This window comes from Buceros rhinoceros, unplaced genomic scaffold, assembly GCF_000710305.1.
Source record: "Buceros rhinoceros silvestris isolate BGI_N320 unplaced genomic scaffold, ASM71030v1 scaffold2559, whole genome shotgun sequence".
NCBI classification, from domain to species: Eukaryota; Metazoa; Chordata; class Aves; order Bucerotiformes; family Bucerotidae; genus Buceros; species Buceros rhinoceros.
In genome coordinates this window covers 1-10,915 of record NW_010429604.1, presented here as the reverse complement: position 1 = coordinate 10,915, position 10,915 = coordinate 1, and the positions used below count along the sequence as shown (strand labels likewise).

At 45.1% G+C, this 10,915-nt stretch overlaps 1 protein-coding gene across 1 annotated transcript in view; it reads right to left on the bottom strand.

Annotated features, from left to right (window-relative positions):
* The window catches only part of WDR3 (WD repeat domain 3), a gene marked incomplete at its 5' end in the record, with an annotated part of 21,745 nt that extends 11,713 nt beyond the window's left edge, over window positions 1-10,032 (bottom strand). Inside the window, 11 exons of the mRNA XM_010142679.1 lie at window positions 2,429-2,530; window positions 2,910-3,003; window positions 3,828-4,058; window positions 4,387-4,482; window positions 5,145-5,242; window positions 5,363-5,464; window positions 6,471-6,581; window positions 7,030-7,125; window positions 7,467-7,545; window positions 9,265-9,383; window positions 9,823-10,032. Coding sequence (XP_010140981.1) covers window positions 2,429-2,530; window positions 2,910-3,003; window positions 3,828-4,058; window positions 4,387-4,482; window positions 5,145-5,242; window positions 5,363-5,464; window positions 6,471-6,581; window positions 7,030-7,125; window positions 7,467-7,545; window positions 9,265-9,383; window positions 9,823-10,032 — 1,338 coding nt within the window. The remainder of the gene's footprint in view (window positions 1-2,428; window positions 2,531-2,909; window positions 3,004-3,827; window positions 4,059-4,386; window positions 4,483-5,144; window positions 5,243-5,362; window positions 5,465-6,470; window positions 6,582-7,029; window positions 7,126-7,466; window positions 7,546-9,264; window positions 9,384-9,822) is intronic.
* Between the last annotated feature and the right edge of the window lie 883 nt (window positions 10,033-10,915).

The following is a 10,915-nucleotide window of genomic DNA, read 5'->3' as shown; positions in this document are numbered from 1 at the left end:
AGTCATTTCTCATCTGTTGTGCTCAGGGGAAAACCACGTACCATACCACAATCACATTACAAGACGGTGATTAAAAACTGCTCCAAAAACTCACGAGGCTGTCAAAAGGAAGCTATCTATGCAAATATTTATAAAAAGAGGTTCAGATCCTCCAAATCCAAAACTTTTACAGAGCAGAATGAGGTACTCTCTAAACTGTCAATGTCCATCCTCACTAATGTAACACCATAATTCAGCCAGAGTAAACAGGCTGGCCCGGTAACTGTAAGCGCGGTCAACAAAAATAACAGGTAAATGCAGTTTCCATCAAACAAAGAAAGTAAACTGAATACCGATAAAAGAGCTTCTGGAAAATTAATTAAAAGGGCATTAGCCTTCTCCTTAAGATTAAAGCTGTAGTTGATAATAGTAACAGTGTTGCTCTGCAAGTCCTGCCTCTTGATCTTGTGGTACATTTTCACATAATCACAGAGTCATTTGCATTGGAAGAGACCTTTGAGGTCTTCAAGGCCAACCATTAACCCAGCATTGCCAAGTCACCAACCAAACTATGTCCCTCAGCACCACATCTACACATCCCCTCCAGGGAGGGCAACTCAACCACTGCCCTGGGCAGCCTGTTCCAATGCTTCACAACCCTTTCTGCGAAGAAATTTTTCCTAATATCCAGCCTAAACCTCCCCTGGCACAACTTGAGGCCATTTCCTCCTGTTCTGTTGCTTATTACTTGGGAGACCAACTCCCACCTCACTATAACCTCCTTTCAGGTACTTGTAGAGAGTGGTAAGGTCTCTCCACCTCTCTCAGCCTCCTTTTCCCCAGACTAAACACCCCCAGTTCCCTCAGCCACTCCCCATAAGACTTGTTCTCTAGACCCATCACCGGCTTCGTTGCCCTTCTCTGGACACGCTCCAGCACCTCAATGTCCTTCTTACAGTGAGAGGCCCAAAACCGGACACGGTATTCGAGGTGTGGCCTCACCAGGCCAAATACAGGCGGACAATCCCCTGCTCCTGCTGGCCGGGCTAGTGCTGATACAAGCCAGGATGCCGTTGGCCTTCTTGGCCACCTGGGCACACTGCTGGCTCATATTCAGCCGGCTGTCGACCAGCACTTCCAGGTCCTTCTCTGCTGTGCAGCTTTCCAGCCACTTCCCCAAGCCTGTAGCGTTGCAGGGGGTTGTTGTGACCCAAGTGCAGGTTCCAGCACTGGGACTTGTTGAACTTCATACCATTGGCCTTGGAACATCAATCCAGGCTCTCCAGATCCCTCTGTAGAGCCTCCTGACCTTCAAGCAGACAAACACACCTGCCTAACTTGGTGTCATGTGCAAACTTACTCTGGGTGCACTCAATCCCCCCATCCGCATCATTGATAAAGATACTAAAGATTTGCATTACAAAACTAGGATAATACAGTCCCATAAAGAACATACTCCGTGGATTAAAGACCAGCTAAGAGGTTTCAAAGCTTAATTTTAAATAAGAGATACCTAACAACTTTACACTATGCTGCTTACAGATTTTATGGATTACCAGAAAAATAGCCAATTAAATATATCTGTATAACGTCAGAGCTATTCAATCCATCTGAAAAAAATCCTTAAACAGAACCAAAACATTAATTTATGCATCAGGAAGCAAGGATCTAAGCACCACAGATATGCCTTCTGCAAAGCAGTGCCTCAAAATGGGCTTCGAGGTACACGGGGTTATAATCTAACACACATTATCACCGCAGAGCTCTCATCAAAAGAGCTCATTAAGGCCTTGGATGGATTCAAAAGGCACTGGTACCTTTGACACTGCTGTAATTCCTATCACACAGTGCACCTGCATCCTGGGGCCACCAGCAAAGTAGGACTACAGTAACTTAAAAAGTATTGCAAGAACAATTTAGAGCCCGGAAAACACATCCTGCAGGGACAGAAGTTCAGCCTAATGACCATCAGAAAGACAAGGAGGGTAGTTTGTCCCTCAAGAATAGTGCAACACCAAGAAAAAACACCACTATGTTAACGAGATCTTTAACCCAGCAGATTTGACAAGAATGATCATCAGCCACTGCAGCAAGTTACAAGGAGCTGAAGCTCTCCACAGCTGGAACACATCCACAGGGTATGTACTGCTGCATACACAAGACTCCACCAGGAAAGTCTGAGTATTCTCAATCATGCAGAAGTCAGATGAGGTGATGTGGATGGCCATGCTCAGCCCAAAGACTCATTGCCATGTGCCACACAGCTAGAGAGCTATTTCATCAAGCTGTGTGTGCGTCCACAGTCAAAAGTCCTTACACACCACCAGGTGCATCCTCCACCTCCCACAAAGAGAAGTTCCCACGCTCCCATCAGTAGTGCAAAAACTACAAGAAGAAGCTACATGAAAAGACGTGCAACAGATGATACTTAGAATGGTGGCTGAGTTACCTGGTCTGGTGAAAGAGCAATGGACCACAACGCCCCATCATGAGCATCAAGTGTCTCCATCAAACTCCCAGAAGCCAGGTCATACAGCTGCAGCTTCCCTGTCTAGGGAGAAAGACAGGTCACGAAGGACACACCAGCCTCTCCACCTTCATGACACACACTAGCTCCTAGCAGGAGAGCACCCCTGCCATCCAGATCCCAAATAGCCAGCTTCAGTAGATGGCTTTTACACACAGATGGCCCAACTCCTGATCTGCACCAGGAGCATCCCAAAGCTCTCCCCAACTGTCCAGCACAAGCCACAAGAGCTACAGAGTCTGGGAACTGGGCAGAACCTGTCTGTCAGAGAGGTTTTAACACCTAAAACAGAGTGCTCTAGATCAGGAGATGCAATGCATTTCCTATAAGGCTGCCTTAATGACATTTTCATAACCTATTTTCAGATCTTGGGCAATCTGGAGTGCAGAAGGACAATACTTACCTTGGTGCCAATGATGACCTGCCGATCTCCTGGGACAAAGAGTGAGCAGAGTGCATACTCACAGTCCATTGTTCGGATGCACTGCAAGGTCGATCTGTGGACAAAGATAAAGCCCAGAAACGTCTTATCACACACAAAAATCTGTCCCACTAAGTGAGACATGCTCCAGACATGTGGCCTCGGTCCACAGCTGCCTTTTCAGCTGGGACCAGAAGATACACCGCCACCATCCTATGACCCAAATGCTATCCAGCACTATTGCTAAGAAAATTTTCCATAAAAACATGCCATTACATTATCAACCATTGTGACTTACTGCTGTTATGAGCGAGGACAGAACTCCTGTTCTCAAACAGCAATTCTTGCTGTGCAGGAGAGGATGGAGGAGTACAAGATGGTACACTCAAAGGAAACAGCTATTTCAAGCTACACCACTCGGGAAACACTGGGACAACACTCCAGATCAAAACACAGCCTACTCAGTCTAATATCAGATCCTTCAGATAAGATGCCAAGAAACCCACGTGTTCCCTAAAGAATAGGGAGTAGCTGGTTTAGGGTAACAGTTAGTACCTGTTATTAAAAAGGACAAAAAAACCCAACAACAAAATACAGTCTAGACTGAACTGCTATGTATGACCTTTGTTTTTAGAGATTTTTTTCCATACCTGCCACTAAACTTAGCCTCAGTGCTGCTCTACAGCCTCAAACTCTATGAGTTAATTATGCAGCTTCAGCTCTATAGCTTCTCAGTCCCTACTAAGGATAGAAGTCGGTTTTCTATTTATTTCATTCACTACTTTACATTTCTCCATCATCCCCTCTTCCTTATCACTGCCTCGAAGAACACAGCAACTCTGAGTTCTGGAAGACTGACACACATAGGGCAGAGGGGACTGACACAACTGGACTACATACCTGTTCCAAATCTTTACAGACTCGGCAGCTGCTGAAAGAATGGCAATGTTGTCAGAGCTGAAAGCCAACGTCCTGACATCGCTGCGGTGGCCTCCAATGGTTATCTTGGATGTACGGACAGCCTGCGGGACTTGTGCTAACAGGTTCAGGTTATAAGACTCAATTATGTTGTTCTGGAGCAGCAGCACAATCTTCAGCTCTCCTTTTGGAGAGAGAATCAAGTCAAATGACCTGTTTGATTAGACAAAAATCAGAGCTGTACACAGGGGCACTAAGACAAAATGTTCTTCGTGCTTGATTCCTCCTACAACTGAGAAAGTCGAAAACAGACAGAGCGCATGCCAACAAGAAAGTGCACACTAAGCTGTAGAGGTGTGGAAGAAGGAGACCACTAGTGGAAGAGGTGTGGATGGACTGGAGATCATGGTAGGCCTCTCCCCAGCTCCAAGCTGAACAGACATCAAGGGCGAAACTTCTTCCACCCCTCCCTATACTGAGGTGCGCAGAGCTTTCCCCAAGTAGCTACACAACCACAGCTCAGCCTCTACCTTCCACTCACTTGATTTTAGAAGAAGCTCTGACATTAGTGACCCGCTGAATCTCCTCCTGCAGGCTCAGCTCCACGCTCTTTTCAGGCTCCTCTTCAGAGTTCTTCCTAGAAAAGTCAGATAACAGAGAAGAGTGAAATAACCCAGCACAGCCAACACTAAGACAGAGAATAAGGAAACCACTTAGCTTGCTGAAAACAACCACCCTCTCATCCAGATATGCTAACTACATTTAAGAACAGGGTAAGACAGTGAAGTTCACACCCTGCCCTTCAAGTTTATACCCAGACCTCTCCCTAAGGGCTGTTGCAAGGCATCTGTTGAGAGCCAAGATACCCAGAGAGACACTTAACACAAAGTAAACATTAAGAAAGCTCTCACCTGTATCTCTGCCTGCAGTAAAACAGGAGATGAGGTATCAGAGTCACTCTGACTTCTCAGATAAAACTCTCATTCCTGTATGTCCTATCAAGGACTTTATTTGATAGACCGAGCAGTGTAAATGTGAATGTCAGGAGAAGTGAGCATCTCTGAAAAACCCATTTAATATCAATTCCTTTGTACGCATTACCTTTTTTTGCATAGGGAAGGCTTGGAAAGAAAGGTATTTCTTTAGTCTCCGAGAGCAGTGCTGCTCAGACAAGCACCAAGGATGCTCAGAACAGTGACCCCAAAATAAAACTAGCACAGACAATGACCAATAGCTTGGAGTTCAGCCACAGTGTCATGCTGCTGAAGGGCTTTTGTAACACTTCTCTGGACTGCTTACTTGGCTTTTTTCTTGGCTTTCTTTATTTTCTTTTCCAATTTCTTCTGGACTTCCTCATCAGAAAGGACAGTGAAGACTTCGAGAACAGCATCTGTTCCCTAGAGACAGAGCAAAAAAAGTCAAAGGCAAGCAAAGCCTTGGCTGGCCCTTACAAAAATTACCAAAGGTCTCTTAACAGCCTTCTCTACAGCTCGGTAGCAGACCCCTCCACTACTTACATGGCAGGCCAAAATTTTGCCCGTTCGGTCTGTGGCAAGAGTAACTATTCGGTCTCTCCCTTCCCGCATGATGGATCCAACTTTGCTGCACTTTACAAGGCGCTACAGGGAAAGAAGGGGAAGAACTTTGGTCTGAAAGGTCAAGCAATCCTCCCAAGCAAACTCAGAAACCTGCTGGCAAGGGAAGTCGAGAGGAAAAGAGGGGGAAATGAACCTACACAGTCCTGAAAGAACAGCTAGCAAGGATAATCTAGGGACAAAAAAGCCACAGGCTTATCTCCTTATGTTTTGTTGCATGTTAGCTGAAAACAGTCACTGACAGTCTCAATGGAAGAGTAACAACTTCACTGGCAAACCACAGCCATTTAAGAGTCAGAGCTGAATTTTTATGCTACAAAGGCAGCAGTGCTCAGTTCCTCTGTCAGAAGAGGCAGAGAAGGTGAGAACAGAGACTCTGAAACAGGTAGTTGACGAGAAAGAAATCTTCTGGAGAGGAAGTTGGAAAAGTATTTAACAAAGTCAGGTATCTACCTACAAGCAGTCTGAAATCTGAACAGGACCCCAGAAAGTTCCACCAGAAAGACAGATTCAGTAACGTCTCCACCAGCAGCACAAGTGGGATTGGCTTTCTGTAATCAAATCTCATACCTTATTTCATTATGGTGCAACTCTGACCTCTCAGCCTCTGCTACTGACCTGCAAAGCTGAGCATCAGCTCTGAACTCAGCCAACCAGCTAGTAACTATTCTATTCCTGTGCTGTTTGATGAAAGAGCTCTGTTAGCTCCATTGAACTTTAAACATTTGCGAGTCGCCTCCAAACAGAGGCAAAGAAAAAGCTTTCAGTGGAGAATAATGTTTTGGCACACATATTTCTGCTGATGCTTTGCAGGTAGATGAGGCAGCAACTGCTGCTGAGGAAAATGTTATGAATTGAGACAAGAATTAATACATTTTCCCAAACGGGCTAAACATGACACTGGGGGTATAAACCCATTATAGAGAAGCAATGTGTCAGTGACTCAAAAACTCCTGCTGGCTCGGCAAGCAGCACCATGTAAATGGGTTAGATACAGTATCTCACAGACAGCACGGAAAACTGAGCTTACTTCCTCAGGATTCTCATCCAACTCTAGGGTCTCATCCTCTTCAGTGTTTTCTTCTGCTCCAGGTGAAGACTCTTTGCTTTTCTTGGATTCTGGCTCATCAGGATCTTTTACCTATTCAAAGGCAAGGAAAAAAAAAACCACCAAACACATAAGGAGTACCTTATACTGCAAGAGATACGGTGTTCTGGTTTCTGTCTCACACTTCATTTCCCTGAAATAACAAGCAGTTAGTGTACGCTACAACAATGGAGTACCCTACAGCGTGCCTGTAGGCACCAAACACTCTGTGTCCTCCCCTGATGATCATCCATCCACAAGACTGTCTTCTCTAGTTGTAAGGCAGGAAGATCTGACACGCTCTGGAAATCTTGTTCTGGAAGTGTTCACAGTTTCACTTGAAAGCTCGAAGTCTATCCCAAGAGTACCTTCTAGACCCCTAAGGCACTGCCTAGCTCTGTTTTTCAGAATGTCAGTCAGATTTAACATGTTCCAGTCCCACCTTTGTCCAAAGACAAGCAGCTGGGCAAGACTGTGAGGGGTTACAGAGGGAATACTTTACCTCCTGGATGTACGTGATATCCCACACCCTCAGCTCACTGTCAGCACTCCCAGTGATGAGACGCTTCTCTTCAGATAGCAAAGCCATCCCCCAAACCTGTCCAGAGGCAGAATGTGAAGAATTGATTTATGGCTCCTTTGACTCTGATAACAATAGCAGAGCTTCTTTAATTTATTTAAACAGCAACCAAGAAGGGACTGGATCTAGCCAGGACCTCCTCTGGGGACATCTGTATTGGAACTGTCACCCGCTACATGTTGATGACAACTCGTGGAAAGTTTGGAAGTTTCTCATTTGCTCATCCCTAAAGCCTAATGACAAGCAAAAGGTATCACAGTGCCAGTTTAGAACTTCTGAGAGCAGGGAAGAAAAAACTGAGCCACGACATGTACTCGGAAGTCATTCCAACCCAACAGCTCCCCACACACCCTCTTTACCTCCGTACGATGTCCAACCAGAGTTTTGAAGCAGTGCTGAGTGTCCAGATCCCACCATTTCACCAATGTGTCTTTGCCACTGGAACAAAGAAGAAAAACTCAAGACGTGAGGAAAAAATGCCAGAACTTGTGCGCTTAGAGAACTGGTAGAAATACGGGAAAAAAAAAGTCTAAAACATGCCACAACACATCACAGAACAGATGCTCAGACACTGAAGTTCGCAAGCTATGCTAGAACCAAGTATAGCAATATGAAGGTGCCGCAGAAAGGCAGCTGCCAGTCACTGAGGACCACTTCCTCCTCTGGATTCAGCTGCGAGCCCCGTGCCACAGAGCCTCCTTTCTCACCTACTCAGGGTAAGAACAGTAAGTGCAAAGTGCTGATCAATTCTAGCCGCCTGTAAACCCCCTCCACATTCTCAACCTGGGCCATGCCTGTGCATTGACCAGGCTACAAGAAGAGCAGAGTCCTTCGTTTTGAACACGGCTTTCAAGCTGCTTCTCCTGACGAAGAACGACAGTTGTTTCAGTCCTTCAAAGCCACCGTAGGATTAGATCTCCTTGAAAACGCATTTCTGGCTATATTACACTACCCCAATATTACAAGAGCACCTGAGAAAAGTAATCTGAACATTTAAACAGATTCTTTCAGTACACCCTAAAGCAATGAATACTTTTTTCATTTTTGGTAACTCTGTTAGAGCCCCTTTTCCTCAAGAAGTCAAACTAAATCAAAATTAAAAACTTGTTCTATTACTAAGCACCCTCAAGACAAAAAAATTCTGTTTACAAGTGATATTTTTTGTTAGCCCATCTCTTTTCTTACACAGGATCCAAAGGTACTTGTAAACTGGGCATATGAAAATACCACCAAAAATTCTGTACACAAAGGACTGCAGTTAGTTGTTTGGGCAAAAAAAAAAAAAATCTAAAGTAAGAAAGCAGAAATTTATACATCCAGAAAACCAGGATAACATCTCTACTCTCTTAATTAAAAACAGACTAGAGAGGAATCTTTATCTCAATTTAGCCATTTGAGAGAATTAAGCATTTCCAAAGCTGACCTGCAAAGACTTGAAATTGCATTAAGAAACAGATGTCACCTACCAAACCAACAAAACACCACTTCTTCCATTTGAAACAACAAAAAAGCACAAGAAACTGGCCCTAATTTTACACTGAACTGATTGAATGCACTTTTCTATTAAGCTATTTGATGACATATTAGGAAATAAAAATATACTGACTGATATTTGAGCAGTTTATCTTCTGTCAACCCTACATCATTAAAGGCACACAGTCAACTAGCAGCTCGTGGTGAGTAACTAAAAATCAACTCAAAAAAACCAACTACCATCTTTCAATTAACTCCTATAATTACAACTTACTAGGAAGCAATGTTCCTGTCACGCTGCTGTGTGAATTATACAAACAGAAGGTAAGCCTGCTTAATTCTTTAAGAAAAACAGTAAAAATGGTTACACACATAATGAATATATTACTACTATTACTCCTTAAAATAATACTAAGTTGCTGTATTTACCAGCAAGTTAAACCGTTTTTCAAACAGTATTTTTCAGGACAGCCATTTCAGTTCTGCTTACCACATCTGAATTCAGGCACCAGACCTAAGAAATATGTGGACACTACAAAATCATATTCTAAGATGCTGGTGGGTCCGAGATATCATGAGTCGAGAAGGAAAATACAAATGGCTGTAGTACCTAAATGGATGTCTAAATTGCAAGCAAAAGCATGGCTGCTTTCCTGATTGATCAGTACACATAGCCTGGCTTACCTGGTGACCAACAGGTTCTTCTCCTTCAAGAAAAGGACTTGAGTGACAGCATCCTTGTGTCCTTTCAGCCGGTACAGGCCGCTCTCATTGATGACATCCCACACGATGACATCTGTATCCTGGAACAGACACAGTGTCTCTGAGGGACTGGCATTTGTCTCTACAAAACATCTACCTCTGCTGCAAGACTGAAAAGATTACCTGAGAGCACACTTTCTCACTCTGAGTGTCAGGGATGATTAACACAAGTGATATTCCCTCGCCGAAGACACATTCTGACCAATAAATGCACCTCTGCCCCAGCCTGAGTCACTTCTGCTCTTCCTGACCTCACAAGCTTCTTCACAGTTCTACTAAGATCCCACTCCTGCCCTGCAGCTCCCACTGCTCTCTCATCCCTGGGCTCCCCAACTCCATCGCTGTCTTGCAGCCCTGCTATCCTCTGGCTACAGGCAGAGGCCACGTAACCCACTTAAAATACCAAACACCTAGTGCAGATCAGTCTTCCTCACTGAGCCTCTCTACGAAAGGGCTGTCCCTGACATGTGCAACCCTCACCTTTGAGCCAGATACCAGCCGGCCACCCAGATGGTCATACTGCAGGGCTGTGACTGCAGCCTTGTGTCCATTGAAAGTGATATTCGCTTCTCCACTTAGGAGGCTGAAGACACGGATTGATCCATCTTCATACCCAACAGCCAAGTGCAACCCATCTGGAGAGGGGCAGAGGCAACTGACCTCCTGCTTGAGACCCTTAAGGATAAGAACCTGCAATTTTTAGGAGACAAAACAAGTATGTTAATAAATGACACGGCAGATACTTACACAGCAGAAAGAATATACTGTGCTCTTCTACTGAACTTCCAGCTGAGTGCTTCTGCCACTTTAGAAGTTCATTTTTCAGCTTCCTGCACTGAATATAGTGTCATTAGCCCCATTTTACAAGGCAGACAGCAGCTAGAAGGGATTTCTCATAATCAAACAGCAAACTGGTGCAGAATGAAAGGCCTGGAACTCAGAAACCCATATATCAACTCCTGCATTTTAAATGCCAGAGACCACAGAACATTGTTTGAGAGTAAAATCTGAACACCTCTACCTGACTCATCCTCTCTTGCTTGGCTGTTCCCAGATAGAGGACAGAGCTGCTTTTCCATAGACTGCACAACAACTTGAGAATGACAGAAACATCTCTGACACAACACGCCAGCAGCCACCACTCTAGGGGCTGCAAAGCAAACCCTGAATTCAGTTTGTAGTGGGTAGTAGTACTTAGATTTCAGAATCTGACAGGAGAACCTTAACGTTACAGCTCAGAAACCCCCTGCGGGATACAGCTGCGGGAAGCCCACAGCAAAACACAAACCCCACGACATCCGTTTCAGCCCAGAACTTTGCACAGTGCTGCTGCTCGTCAGCTAGGCGGCGAACAGCTTTCCAGTCGCCGTGGCAGCAGTCGCTCTTATCCAGCCGGGGCACCAAAGGCAAATCTCAGAGCATCAACAGTGAGATTCGACCCGGAGCTGCAGACTCGCACCACACGCAAACCTCAGGCTGCAGGAGAGGGGCGAAGCTGCGGAGGTCACACCTCCCTTAAAGCGCAGCCCGCCAACGCTACCCGCTTCGCTCCACCGCCGCACACCGCACCGCC